Source organism: Marmota monax, unplaced genomic scaffold, assembly GCF_021218885.2.
Source record: "Marmota monax isolate L192 unplaced genomic scaffold, Marmota_monax_Labrador192_F-V1.1 WCK01_AAM20220418_F8-fsc00051, whole genome shotgun sequence".
Taxonomy (NCBI): Eukaryota; Metazoa; Chordata; class Mammalia; order Rodentia; family Sciuridae; genus Marmota; species Marmota monax.
The window spans coordinates 11,150,816-11,165,839 of NW_026695202.1; the positions used below are offsets into that span (position 1 = coordinate 11,150,816).

Genomic DNA, 15,024 nt, shown 5'->3' on the forward strand with positions numbered 1-15,024 from the left:
AATTTTTAATTTTTTAGTTTTTGGCGGACACAACATCTTTGTTTGTATGTGGTGCTGAGGATCAAACCCAGGCCGCATGCACGCCAGGCGAGTGCGCTACCGCTTGAGCCACATCCCCAGCCCCAATCATTATTTATTTAAATCAAACATTATCATCATCCTCTTGGCTTAAAGCTTTATAGATTGTCACAATCTTAGTTGTCATCTCTTTTTTTCCAACAGCTGCTTCTAGAGTGGACCCAATAATTTTAAGGCACAGGGAGCCAAACATGGGAGTAATAAACAGGTTCACGGCAGAATACCTGCTAGGCCAATTAAGCTTTTGAATCCACCAAGAGTAGAAAACCACAGGATGTCAAAGGCCGGAGCAGTTTGATTAGCAATAATTTCCAGTACAGTCTGTAAGCCAATACTCCAGTGTGGCAAGACAGTTCTGTAGCCCCAGCTGCCCTCCCGGGGCCAGGCAGTAGACCAGAAGTGGCGATAATTTTCTGGGGTGGCCATTCATTTCTACCCCAAGTTTGTTGACCTCCTAGATTAATCCTTTTCTAATGGATCCCTAGGTCTTTTCCAGAGACAAATAGTCATCCAATTACAGCATCTTTCTGGTGGGGCAAGTCCTAAATATATATAATCACTCCCTAACTATAATAAATTGACTTGACACACAGTTCACAAAATTTCTACCACTGAGGCAAGAGTGGGGTAGAGCCCCCTAAGATTAAAAAGGAAACCAAATTAAGTGATAGACCAACATATAGGTTAAACAGTATAAGTTAACAATGTCAAATTAATAACACCAAACAAACCCTAGAAAACCTGATAACCTGATAAGCAAGATTCATACATATGGGAAATTTTGTTACCAAGGGTCCAGTCAGTTGGAGTCACTGTTATCAAATCTGTAGCAAAACCAAGCGGGGAACTACATATATGGCTGGAGGTGGGTGGCAATGCATTACAGTAGGAGGACTGTCTTAGAGGATGAACCGAGTCTGTTTGTCCTGGTGGGAAGATTCTCTTGATCAGCCAGGCCCTGGGTGGCTGAAGCAGGGCTGTGGTCTCCTCAAGCTTGGGCCATGCGCAGGTTAGTGAGCTTCCCGAGTAACCAGAGGAGGGCTGTCGTCCTTCTGACCCTCAGTCTTCTCTGGTGTTTCCTTCCGCTAGCTGGTCAGTTTCAGGGGTGCAGCGGGGTCTGGAGTTCACCCCCAGGCTTGAGCCTGGTGTAATGAATCCAGGGACACATCTCTGAACTTTTCCTGCAGTTGGGGTACACAAAATAACAGTGACAGGACCCTTCCAAAGAGGTTTTAGGGGCTGACTATTCCATTCTTAGGCCCGAGGGAGGGTGCAGCTGCGGCCAGACTGACTGGCAATCTCTCTGACCCACTGGTTGGGAGTCTGTAAGGTTCCCCTAAAGCCTGAAGCTGTTGCCTCAATGTTAATTCTCCTATTTCCCTTAAGTCCCCTGTAACCCCCTGATTAGTGGGGGTCCTCCATGCACTAGCTCATAGGGAGAGCATCCAGTCCTCTTGATGGGAGTGATCTAATCTGTAATGGAGCAATGGGGAGGATTTCATCCCAATGCAGGTGAACTTCCAGATACAGTTTGAGCCTTTAAAGTCCAATCCATTCTTTCTACTTTACCAGAACTCTGTGGTCTGAAGGGAGTATGTAACTTTCATCTGATATTTCAACTCTTGGCCAATAATCATATGACCTCTGCCGCAAAAGTTGGCCCGTCATCTGAGCCAATGGTTATGGGGATACCAGATCTAGGAATAATTTTCTGGAGGAGCGCCCCTCAGTGTGGGCTGGAAAGGCTTGCACCAGCCAGATGAAGAACATACAGGGCTGGGGATATAGCTCAGTGGGTAGAGTGATTGTCTTTCATGCACAAGGCCCTGGGTTCGATCCCCAGCACCAAAAACAAAACAAACAAACAAAACAAAAGAACATGCAGCCAGGCACAGTGGTACATACCTGTAATTCCAGGGGCTCAGGAGGCGAAGGGAAGTGGGGTAGGAGAATCAGCCTCGGCAATTTAGCATGGTGCCAAGCCACTCAGTGAGACCTGTCTCTAAATAAAATACAAAAAATTGTGCTGGGGAAGTGGCTCAGTGGTCGAGTGCCCTTGAGTTCAATCTCCAATACCAAAAAAAAAAAAAAAAAAGATATTTCTAACCCTGTGAGCGTGGCAGTTCAGTGAAGTCCACTCCCAAGTCCTCAAAAGGTGCTTTCTCCTGTAGCTTGGATTCCTGGTGGGAGCCTTGGCCCCTGGGGGGGGTTGTTGCGGGCACAAGTTTTGCACTGTTCCCACGTCACCTGGGAAGTGCTCGAGAGCCAGGGATGTAGGAATGCTGACTCAGGACAGTCTGAATGCTGTTTGGCCCATGTGTGCTCCCCCTGGACCCGCCTGATGAAGGCAGGGGCCGGAGTCTCAGGGATGGCCAAGCGGCCATCAGAAAACCTCCACCATCCGCCTGGGAGACACCTTCCTTTTCCAGTCTTAAACCAGTCACCTCCATGCTGGGAATATCTTGGCGTTGTCCTGGTGGGACCCCTCCCTTGGGGTGACTTCTGGGTTTGTGGTGAGGGCATCTGCAAGGAGACCCATCTTCTTGGTCTCAGTTATGAAAATTGTGGTGGCTACTTCATCAGCTCATTGGAATTTTTTTTTTTTTTTTTTTTTAGCAAAGTTTTTGGCGTTTTCGGGGAGTATCTCTGTGGGCTGGTTTTACTCGCTGGCCGTCTGGTGCCTCAGGGTCAAAGGAAGGGAGGGTTGGAGGGTCTTGCACAGTCGTTCCTAGAACTGGCTGGGGCTCTCCCCAGGCTTTGGAGCACTCCTGATAGCTTGTTCATGGTTAGGGCTCTCATTTCCCCTTCCTTTAGGCTGCCCACAAGGGCCTCTTGATATCTCTTTATCTTTAGGTGCTCTTACTCTTTCTGGGGTCCCACCCTGGGTCTCTGTTGGGGCGCTGGGCCTGGGCATAGGACTGAATGTTGCCTTGTGCGTCCGGAGCGTGTGCCCCTAGCCACTTGCAAGCTGCTGGGCCACTGTCTGTGCTCTGTCCTCAACCCAGGTGGGCAGGTGGGTCTGGGTACTGGATCACCTCAGATCAACCAGGGCCCAAGGCTTCTCCATGTAAGAGGGAGTATGATTTTTCCAGTTCAAGAGATCAATGGTGGTGAAAGGCTGGCTGCAAAACTACATTGTCCCCCCTCAGACGTTTCCCTCCTGGTTAACATAAGTAAGTCCTCTACTCTCTCGCAGGGGCATCGGGAGAGCACTCACCTGAGTTATGGCTCTGGTCTTGGGACAAGTTTTCTGCCTTGGTCTCGGGGTGGAGGAGTCTGGCTCTGAGGAAGCCTCTGGCACTGAGGACATTGAAGGAGGATGGAGTAGCCAGTGTTGAGGACCGTTGTCTGTTGCCTCTGGGGACAAGGGGGCTGAGGGGACAGTCTGCTGTCTCAGTGGACTTGGCAATGTCGGGTACAATGGCACATAAGGTGGTGGGTTCTCTTGTGGCTCATGGAAAAAACTAGTTTCCTTTCTGTCTTTTCTTTGTCAGGATTTTCCTGTTTAGTTCCCTTCTGTTGAGTCCTAGAGGCCATTATAGCCCGGGCTGATACCAACTTAGACCGTCCTTCCAGACAGGCTCTCAGCCAAAGGGACTGTTTCTGCACTGTCTCTTGTCAGCATTCAGTGTAAGGGAACTGGTCTCATGACTAAGGGTTCTGTCAACTATTAAACGGACCTCACCAAGAACACTTTTATCTAAAGATCCTTCTGGTGGCCATTCCACTTCAAGGGTGGGCCATTCTAATTCACAAAGTATATAACCTTTGTGGAGTGAGCTTCGCCCCACACTTACCATTCAGAACTTTTCTTATAGTTTGCTAACATACATTTCAAAAGACCCAGTTTCCTTTGTGTGCCTCCCAATTCTACCCTGCGTGCTGTCTCACATTAGGACAAGACTCACTTTGTGTGTCTCTGGCTGATCCCCTCTTGGGGACTTAGAGTCCTCTTAGCTTTATGGGTGGGTATCAACCCCCTACCTGGAGCTTCCCCCTAGACGTGGGTTGGTGGAATCTGCCTCAGACTGAGGTACCACGGAACCACGGATGGGGACACTGCAGTCACTTGGGCCCTTGGGTCAGGTCGGAACCTTCCTTTGTCCCTCTCATTCACACACTTGCACACAGACATGATCAGAGCAAAATTTCTGTACCATCCCAGCTGCACAATTCCAAAACCAAAGAAGGGAGTCATGGCCTCCCCTACACTCACTGACCCCCAACAGAGACTACTTGGGCAACTCCCTGGGTCTTCTTAATAGTTGACAGGACCCCTAGACACCCTGACCAATTCCCTTACCCTGAATGCTGGCAGGTTACTCAGGGCCTCAGAGGTGATCAGCCTCTCTTCCACCTGCTCAGGCCTCCAGGGGGAAGTCAGATGGGCTACCACTAAAGGAGCCGGTCCTACCTGTTCAGTCCTGCGGTGCTCCAAGTTCCCTAGTCCTGGTGCCTGCTCCTCGCGGGTTTCATTATGCTTCAGGGTGGCTGCTCCAGGGCACCCAGTGCCTCCCCCACAGGCAGAGTCGCTGTGGTGCACCAAAGGGAAGCATTGTCCTCCAAAGTCCAGGGAAAGCCAGACCCTGGAGAGGTGGAAAAGCCATCTTTGGCTCCACTGTCCCATCTGGAATTGCCAAATGAGGTAGGACAGAGAGGCAGTCTATTGGCTGCACCGGCCAGTCCAGAGTGTGGCTTGTGTCTGAAATCCTCCTCTGGACCGTGAGTCTAGAAATTCTTTGAACTTTATACCTAGTGGCAGCGGGGTGGCGGGGAGAAGTGGGGGTGTGTGTGGCCAGGGGGCTTAGTGTTTTACATTTTTTTTTTATAATATTTATTTTTTAGCATTTGGCAGACACAACATCTTTGTTTGTATGTGGTGCTGAGGATCGAACCCGGGCCCCACGCATGCTAGGCGAGCGCGCTACCACTTGAGCCACATCCCCAGCCCCAGTGTTTTACATTTTTAAAGAAGTCTACATAAAAGTAATTTTTTTCCTGCAAACTTGGCATTTACAAACAGAGGAAGGTCCAAACCACAATGCCCTCTGCACAAGATTTTGCTGATAGCTGATACCTTGTGCAAAAACTTTCTGACAAGGCTCAGAGGAACTTATATATTACAGAAATGGTGGGGGTTTCTGCTTAATTATGAAAAGGGTCTCCAGGGTGAGGGTCTCTGTCCTATCTCGGATGAATAGATAGGGAACAGCCCCCACCCTCTGCAGTGCAGGATGGGACCCTAGTGGGTAGGGTTAGCCTGCTGGCGCCTCCCCTGGGGCAGTACAGCATTTCCATGGAGCGTTTCCAGGTTGCACATTGCTTCTGGAGCAAATCCTAGCCCTGCAGTTGGTCCAGTCAGGGTGGGCCAGGCGGAGAAGCAGCCGGCTGAGGGGTAGCCCTGGTGGCTTGGGATCTCTGCGGACAAGGGCTGTGGGAGCAAGGGGCAGTTTCCTTGACCCTGGGACTTCCAGGGGCTTTGGTGCTGCTGGTGGACCCTTAGGGGGCAGGAGGTGGGTGACTCTATGCAGGACGGTCTCAAACATGGTGCCAATAGTAAAGGCTCCCCCTCCACCCTGCCCTCACCTGTCCTCCCTAGGAGAAGCGCCCCAGGCTGCCCCTGACGGTCCACTCTCTCCTTTTTTCGCAGGATGAAGATGAGACGCTACAAGCTCTTTTTCATGTTCTGTATGGCCGGCCTGTGCCTCATCTCCTTCTTGCACTTCTTTAAGACCCTGTCCTATGTCACCTTTCCCCGAGAACTGGCCTCTCTCAGCCCTAACCTCGTGTCCAGCTTCTTCTGGAACAATGCCCCCGTTACACCTCAGGCCAGCCCTGAGCCAGGTGGCCCGGACCTGCTGCGAACCCCACTCTACTCCCACTCGCCTCTGCTCCAGCCTTTGTCCCCCAGCAAGGCCACCGAGGAACTCCACCGGGTGGATTTTGTGCTGCCTGAGGACACCACCGAGTATTTTGTGCGCACCAAAGCGGGGGGCGTGTGCTTTAAGCCAGGGACCAAAATGCTGGATAAGCCACCCTCAGGGCGGCCCGAGGAGAAGCCCGAGGGGGCGTACGGCCCCTCCACCCGGGGCCCGCGGCGCCCTCCCCGGCACACGCTGACGGCCCGGGAGCGCGCCAGCAGGCAGGGCGCGCGGCGCAAGTGGGTGGAGTGCGTGTGCCTGCCCGGCTGGCACGGGCCCAGCTGCGGGGTGCCCACGGTGGTGCAGTACTCCAACCTGCCCACCAAGGAGCGGCTGGTGCCCAGGGAGGTGCCGCGGCGGGTCATCAACGCCATCAACATCAACCACGAGTTCGACCTGCTGGACGTGCGCTTCCACGAGCTGGGCGACGTGGTGGACGCCTTCGTGGTGTGCGAGTCCAACTTCACGGCCTACGGGGAGCCGCGGCCGCTCAAGTTCCGCGAGATGCTGACCAACGGCACCTTCGAGTACATCCGCCACAAGGTGCTCTACGTCTTCCTGGACCACTTCCCGCCCGGCGGCCGGCAGGACGGCTGGATCGCCGACGACTACCTGCGCACCTTCCTCACGCAGGACGGCGTCTCGCGCCTGCGCAACCTGCGGCCCGACGACGTCTTCATCATCGACGACGCCGACGAGATCCCGGCGCGCGACGGCGTCCTCTTCCTCAAGCTCTACGACGGCTGGACGGAGCCCTTCGCCTTCCACATGCGCAAGTCGCTCTACGGCTTCTTCTGGAAGCAGCCGGGCACCCTGGAGGTGGTGTCGGGCTGCACGGTGGACATGCTGCAGGCCGTGTACGGGCTGGACGGCATCCGCCTGCGCCGCCGCCAGTACTACACCATGCCCAACTTCCGCCAGTACGAGAACCGCACGGGCCACATCCTGGTGCAGTGGTCGCTGGGCAGCCCCCTGCACTTCGCCGGCTGGCACTGCTCCTGGTGCTTCACGCCCGAGGGCATCTACTTCAAGCTCGTGTCCGCCCAGAACGGCGACTTCCCCCGCTGGGGTGACTACGAGGACAAGCGGGACCTCAATTACATCCGGAGCTTGATCCGCACCGGCGGCTGGTTTGACGGCACGCAGCAGGAGTACCCGCCCGCCGACCCCAGCGAGCACATGTATGCCCCCAAGTACCTGCTCAAGAACTACGACCAGTTCCGCTACCTGCTCGACAACCCCTACCAGGAGCCCAAGAGCACGGAGGAAGGCGCGCGGAGCAAGGGCCCCCGCGAGGGAAGGCCACCCGGCGCCAGGGGCCAATCGGACGTGGTGGAAGGCTAGGGCTGCGCGGTCGCATAGGCAGATGGCAGTGAGGGGTGGTGGCTACCCCCAGAGTTCTGGCCTCCTGCCGGCTTGGGGCTTCTTGGGAGGACCAGGAGTAGGTGGGTGATCTTCCCTGTGCAAGTCCTTGTGCGTCAAGATCAGGTCTCTAAGCTCAAAAAAGAAGAAAAAGGAAATCCTTCCTGCCAGGACACGGGAGCAAGCCAGACAACTCCGCAGTCCTTCTGCTGCCAAGAGGGCGGTGGCCAGGAGGTGCTACTGGAGAGTGCAGCAGGTGGCACGGAAGGGAGCCTGCAGGGACTCACCAGGCAGCCACGTGGGGGCTGCAGCCTGGGGGAGAGAAGACGGCCTTGGGCCTCCTGGGGCCTGGGACCTGCAGTGAGATCAGGACATCCCAGGAGGCCTTGGGCTCTGTAAATAAGTGCGTTTGGGTCCAGGAGCAAGAGGGGGTACCCAGTGGGAGGGCAGGGAGCATGGCATGGAGCTGAGAGGAGCACTAAGGGGGCTTCACAGTGTCCTTGGAGTTCTAGGCCGGAGGGATTTGAGGCCTCCCGCTGCCTGCCCCCTCCCCGCGGAGGTAGGCTGGGCCCCTGGCCTTGACGGTCCCTCTTGCCTTTCATATTGCTGCCCGTGGGCTGCCTCGCAGGGAGCCGCAGTCCAGTTCTCAGGTGGGATGAGAGCAGGGGCCAGGGGGATGGGGAGCTTAGTAGAGGGTCCCAGAGAGGGGAGACCCACATGAGGCCTCTCCCTCCACACACCCGTGGCCCCAGCCTGCCTCCGTCCCAGGGGCAGTCACTCTTGTGCCCCTCCTTAGGGCTGATTAGGGTCCAGGAAGGGGCCATGAGGCTCTTCTGGGCCCAAAAGGGACATTAAGGCCAGTTATATGTCAACCCGTTCCTCTTAGTTTGCCTTGGGAGAGGGAAGGTGTTTGTTGGAGTAGGTTCTAAAGCTGTTGTAAGTAAAGAGACTGAAATTCAAGCAAGACAAGCTCGTGGGTGGTTCATTGTCCACAGGGAGATGGTTGAGGCCAGAGGGCGGCTCTGCTTCCTTCAGCCACACCTTCCAAGTCTGGATACAGGGCTGCTCTGGAGCCCCCTATCAGGGGGCTGGGAAAGGCACTTTTCCCATTAAGGACAGGAGCCAGGAATCCAGTCATTTTCATGGCATCTCATTGGCCACAGCGTGGAGACTGGGGTATGTAATCTCTGGGCTCCTGGTGCCCGGCCTCGACTTGGGAGAAGAGGCTCTTAGGATGGATGTGGGGAAGGGGCTCTCCGTTGTCCAGAGCTTCTAGAATGAACCGTTCCCACTCTCCTGTCCGCACAGGGCTAGGGTACGGCAAGAGCTTGCAGGTCGGGGGAGGGCGGCACGCCCCCCACCCCTGACCCCCCTCAGCCGTTCTGGTGATGCCCGTGTGCAGAGGCTGCCTGTGGAATGGGCCGTGTTGTGTGTGCGTGTGTATTTACGGGCATGGGTGCATGCTGGTGTGTATTGTCCACGTCTGTATCGACGGTCCCCGTATGTAGGTGCTTGTGTGTAGGAGTGGGAGTCCCGGTCCTGGACCTGGAGCCTGTGGCCACACTTCCCATGGCTCCCCCAGATGACCGAGGCAGAAAGCCCATGGAGAGCCCAGAAAACAAATCTGAAGGGGATGCAGGGTGTCTGTCTGTCTGTCTGTCAGTCTGAGGAATGAGAATTGTCCCGGTCTGAGGGCCGAAAGCTGCGAGCCCTCTACCCCTCAGCCTCTCTGGCCCCACTGTGCCTCCTGATCCCCACACCCGGTGGGTTTTGGGGGGAGTCTTACTGGAGGGTTCCTGATGGGCTGGGAGAACAGGGGTCTCTGCTGCCACTGCTCTGTCTGGGGACGTGCCAGGTGTAGACATGGTGAGGGAGCTGGCCTCAGCAGCTCGGGGCAGGCATGGAGCAGGCTGAGAGGGCTCCATGGCTCCTCTCTGCCTCCGTCTAGTGGACACCCCCGAGGGAACCCCTCCTTTGAAGTCATAGAACCTCTCTCCTTGGTTCCTCTTGGGGCTGAGTCTTGGCTCTAGAAGTCAGGCTTCGGTTGAGGCAGGGGCCACCTCTGCTGGCCCTGTGACAGGCGGTCTCTGGGGGCTTCTGCATCATTCCTGAGCCTCAGCCCAGGGCCTCCCTCCTGATGGCTTCCTGGCCCCCCAGCCCTGCTCAGCTGCTTCAGGGATGGCCCTCCCAGGGCAGCTGCGGCCCCTGGCCCCAGGCACGGCCTGGACTCGGGGAAGAACAGGAGAAACTCAGGCCCGTGTGGTCCTCCTCGCTTCTCCCACCATGTGGAGGGCACGCTCGGCCAGAAGTGGAGACCAGGCCTTGGGTGCAGAGGGCAGCCGTGAGAGCCAGGGCCAGGACGTGGGGTGAGAGTTCCACATATGACCACAGCATACACTGGGAATTGGGGGGGCAGGGGATCCCCAGGGCTGTTCCCCAATATGAAAGAAAACCAAACCATGTGAACCGCAGGACACCACTGCCCTGTCACCATATCCAGATCTCTTCCCAGCAACCACTGGCCCCTGACCTCCAGACTGGGGTGGGCTGTCTGTGTCAGCATCCAGCAGGCCTCGTCCACCTGGGGGTCACAGGGTTCTAGGGACAGGTGCGGGAGAGCTTTAGGGCAAAGGTGAGATTCTGAGTGGGGACACAGGACTTGCCCAGGCAGAAGGCAGGACCCTGGGAAATGTGTAATTTAAGGACACCAAGAATAATAATAGTATTATTTTTTTTGTAAAGGAAAATCAATATGTACATTCTGAAATCATTTTCTCTGTAAATGGTTGAATTTCATTTCACCCTTAAAGGGATGCTTAAAGGAGAAGATAATATTATTAATAAAAACAGCTGCGAAGTCTGAAGGTGTTTGTGTGTGTGTGCGCGTGGAGGGTGGGAGGCAGGGGTGGGGTGGGAGGCAGAGGTGTGCTGGTGGTGGCTCTGGTCTTGCCACCAGGTATGGTCAGTGGGGTATGAGGTCTCCCTGAGGGCTAGATGGCCACGGGGACAAGGGGCCAGGCCTTCACTCAGGGAAATGGCCACCCTCCATCCTGGGGCGCCTCTTCCCTCAGGCAGGTGGACACAGGCTCAGCAAAGGAAGACGCCAGTTCAAGGTCCAGCAGGAGGAAGTGGCCAGTCCAGCCCCTGGTCTGCCGGCCCCTGGGGAGGACAGCATCCGTCTTCTCTCCAGAGAGCTGGCCTTGGACTTGTGCTGTGACAGTACCTGTGGCCTTGGAGTGTGGGGACCTTCCTGGAGGCCTCTTTCCAGAGTGGACACTGGCATTTGTCCTGGGGGACCCTGGTGTGTTCTAGGAGAGTCCCGGCGGTGGGAACAGACACTCTCTGAGCCCAACCTGGGTTCCTTGTGGGGCAGTTCTGCAGCCTCTGGCTTAGCAGGCAGGCCCAGAGGGTGGAGCAGTGGTGTCGGGTTGGTGGCCTGAACAGGGACTCCGGTCTCCCGAGCACTCATCAGGTGCCAGGCAGTTTAACAAGGCTAAGCTCTGACTCCCTGGGGCGCAGGCGGCGGGGCCAATTCCCCCTGATAAAGGAAACGATGTGGACACCTCTATTCAGCCAGAAGGGGGCGATGGGGAGCCATGTCCTTTAGATCAAGTTTACAACTTCTAAGTCATGTCCTGGGTGAATCCACCGCCACCACCATCGCCAGTATTTGCGGGCATTATTTATTAGTTGCCTATTTTGTGTCAAACTCCGGGCTAAATGCACAGATGTGGAAGGTGAGGCGTAGACACCGACGCCCTAGGTGTGTGCATGGCTGAGGGGGTCTGCCCCACTTCACAAGCTGGGCCTCCCTCCATCCGCAGCTGCGCGCAGGGTGGGGGAGGAAGCTGGGGAAGAGGCCAGGGAGAGGAGGGGGCCCGAGGTGGTGCTCATGTTCCGAGACCATCCAAGCTCCTGACAGGCCCGGCAGGGCGCCAGGTCAGGGGACCCAGAGAGGGATCACGGTCAGTCGTCAGGGAGCACAGGTAAGCACTGGCTCAGAACGGTGGTGTGAGGGCTGGCGCAACGTTAGCAGAGCCAGGAAGCCGAGCACTGAACAGGCTTAAAGGCCTCCTCCTGGCCAGAAGGTAGGTGTGCAGGCGCTGGGAGGCCCTGCCCTGGGGGTGCACATTCTCCTCCCGACTGGGTCCCTTGTCTCTAAAGATGGCCCATGGTGTTTCAGTGCTCGGACAGGGCCTGCTTAGCGACCTGTGAAACCTCACCTGGTGGGACACCAGGCCAGTGGGGACAGTAGGTCCATGCTGAAGGGCCATTTCTGGCCAGGTCTGAGTGAGTGGTGGGCAGGGAAACACTGAGGTCCTGAGAGTCTATCCCTGAGGCCCGCCAGGAGCCCCTCCTGTCACCCCAAGTCAGGAAGCACCCGCTGGCCTCTGGCTAAAGGCTAGGGGGGAGGACAGCCCTGCCCAGGGCCAGCCCCGGCCAGCACCCTTGGTCCCTCACTTGATCTTCTAGTGAATTCTCAGACTCAGAGCAGAAAATAGATCCCCTTAAATTAAAAAGAAAAAAAAATACTTTTAGTTTCTCGAACATTTATTTATTTGGGTTGGTGGTGCCAGGGATTGAACTCAGGGGCACTCGGCCACTGAGCCACATCCCAGCCCTATTTTGTATTTTATTTAGAGACAGGGTCTCACTTAGCTGCTTGGAGCCTCACTGTTGCTGAGGCTGGCTCGGAAGTCACGATCCTCCTGCCTCAGCCTCCTGAGCCACTGGGATTACAGGCACCGGCTCAAATATTTATTGTTGGAAAACAAACCACCGGAGTCTGAGTAGATTCAAACAGCAATGTATTTACTCACAGTTGTAGGGTCCAGACTGGGCTCCGCAGAGGGGCTCTGCTGTCCGGTAGCAGGTGGACAGTAGCCACAGGACACACTTGCCCACGTGGTCCTGGGAAGGTGACAAAGGAAGAAATAACAGAGGAACGAGCCCGTCACCCGTCTCTGATCACCACCATAGAAGGGACTCCAGGCCCCACAGACCCACTGAGATGAGGCTCTGAGAAAGAGGCCTGCTGCCGAAATTGTCACCTGAATCTCATCCCGAGGACATGTCACACAGGCTCCAACTGGAGGACAGTCTGGAAAACCGGCTGCTCTCCCGTGCCCGCTTCGCCCGCCACCCTGACCCTCCGTGGCGATTGCAGACGCAGCCTGACCCTGCAGCAGCGTCACAAGCCACCTTCAAACACTTCCTCTGGGTGCTCGGGGCATCCAGAGGGAAAGCACCAAGAGTGACACAAAGCCCTGCCACGGTGGCTTCAAGGGGCCACCTGCTTGCCCAGCGTCCCCTGTGTGTGCGCCCGGCTGCACCACGATCCAGTCTCCCAAGCTCACGCGAAGCCGCAGAGCTGTGGGTGGTTTGCTACACAGCTTGATGGCAGCCACAGGTGACTGAGCCATTTTGCTTTTAGTGATGTCAGAAAAGCCAACCAAGGGAGGCAACTAGTGAGGCGGGGAAGGGATCTGCTGCTTGTTAACGTGACACTGGGGGCACTGCTGGTTTCGGGTGCAGCCCGAGGAGGAGCTGGTTGCACAGGGACATCCAGCTCTGTGTGGCTCAGCTCAGCTCACTTCCCGAACTGCGTGTTTCCGTTCTCACAGGGGTTTGCCCTTGTGATAGTCAGCTCTCCATCACTGTGACGAAACGCCCGAGACCATCAACTGATAAAGCATAAAGGTTTATTTTAGCTTGGGGTGTCAGAGGTCTCAGTCCATGATTGCTTGGCCTCGTTGCCTTTGAGCCTGTGGTGAGGTGGCAGGCAGAATGTAGCAGAGGCTGCTCACCTCCTGACAGCCAAGGAATAGAGACCGCAAGACACCCACTGCACAAAGACAACCCAGAATCAACAAATGGGAGGGTATCACACTGAAACGCTTCTTCACAGCAAAGGAAACAATCAAGAACGTGAAGAGAGAGCCTGCAGAATGGGAGAAAACTTGGCCTCCTGCACCTCAGATCAGCACTAATCTCCTGGCTAATCAAAGAACTCAAAAAACTTAACACCCAAAAAACAAATTCCCCCGTCAATAAATGGGCAAAGGAACTGAACAGGCACCTCACAGAGGAAGAAATACCATCAGTCACCAAATATGAGAAAATGTGTAACATCACCAGCAATCAGAGAAATGCAAATTAAAACTACACCGAGATTCCAAGTCACTCCAGTCAGAATGGCAATTACCAAGAATCCAAGTAACAATCAGTGCTGGCGAGGATGTGGGGGAAAGGCACACTCATACATTGCTGGTGGGACTGCAAATGGGTGCAGCCAATATGGAAAGCAGTATGGAGAGTCCTCAGAAAACTTGGATTGGAACGACTACCGACTCAGTTATCCCACTATTTGGCCCATACCCAAAGGACTTAAAATCAGCATATTATAGTGATGCAGCCACATCAATGTTTATAGCAACTCAATTCACAACAGCAAAGCTATGGAACCAGCCTAGGTGCCCTTCAACAGCTGAATGGATAAAGAAAATGTGGTATATAGACACAATGGAATATTACTCAGCCATAAAGAAGAATGAAATTTATGGCATTTGCTGATAAATGGATGGAACTGGAGACTATCACGTTAAGTGAAATAGGCCAATCCCATAACATTCCCAAAGGCCGAATGTTCTCTCTGATATGTGGATGCTGACTCACAATAGGTGTGGAGGTTCACCTGATTGGACAGGAGGAGGTGGGGGGAAGAGAAGGGGGATGGGAATGGGAAAGACAGTAGAATGAACTGGACATAACTTTCCTGTGTCTATACATGGCTAGATGATCAGTGTGACTTCCCATCATGTACAACCACAGAATGGGAAGTTGTACCCCACGTATGTATGATGTGTCAAAATACACTCTAACCATGTGCAACTAAGAAGAACAAATAAAAAAAATTTAAAAAAAAGAGGGTTGGGGCGGTAGCTCAGGGGTGGAGCACTTCCCTTCCACGTGTGAGGCACTGGGTTCGATCCCCAGCATCACATTAAAAAATAAATAAATACATACATAGAAGATATTGTATCCATTTACAACTAAAAAATATTTTAAAAAATTAAAAAGAGGGAGGAGGAGGAGGAGGAGGAGGAGGAGGAGAAGGAGGAGGAGGAAGGAGGAGGAGGAGGGGCCAGAGTTCCATTATCGCCCTCAAGGACACACTGAAATGACCTCACTTCCTTCCACTGAAAAGCTTCTTCACAGCAAAGGAAACAAGCCCTACTTCTAAGGACTCCACCATCTCCCAGCACAATCTGGTGATCAAGCCTTTAACACAGTGGCCTTTGTGAGACACTTATTCAAGCTGGAGCACCCTTCTGTTACAAGATGGCTGCAGCAGCTCCAGGCGTCACACCCAGCTCCTCTCTCTGAAGTCCAGAGCCTGGACCACACTGGCCTGGATTAGGTGGTGTGAACATCACTGAACAGATCCAGGAAACTGGAGGGAGGTTGGGGTAGAATCTGCTGACTTCTTTAGATCAATGAGAGACCAATTTATATTGGCTGAGAGGAAGGGGGGTGGGTACCCACAGAAACGCGGGCACAGATGTCCCCTCGGCACCTCGGCTGCCTCCCTCAGGGCTTCACCAGCCGCTGGCCCTTGATGGGCTCCCTGTCTGGTCCTCGCCCTGCTCAGAGGTGGGCAGAG

At 54.8% G+C, this 15,024-nt stretch overlaps 1 protein-coding gene across 6 annotated transcripts in view; it reads left to right on the plus strand.

The window, feature by feature from the left end:
* Positions 1-10,225, plus strand: part of Mgat3 (beta-1,4-mannosyl-glycoprotein 4-beta-N-acetylglucosaminyltransferase) — a 43,399-nt gene extending 33,174 nt beyond the window's left edge. For all 6 annotated transcript variants that reach the window (XM_046429552.2, XM_046429554.2, XM_046429553.1 and 3 more), the window contains exon 2: positions 5,729-10,225. In XM_046429552.2, coding sequence (XP_046285508.1) covers positions 5,730-7,343 — 1,614 coding nt within the window. In that variant the 5' untranslated portion in view covers position 5,729 and the 3' untranslated portion in view covers positions 7,344-10,225. The remainder of the gene's footprint in view (positions 1-5,728) is intronic.
* The last annotated feature ends 4,799 nt before the right edge of the window (positions 10,226-15,024 follow it).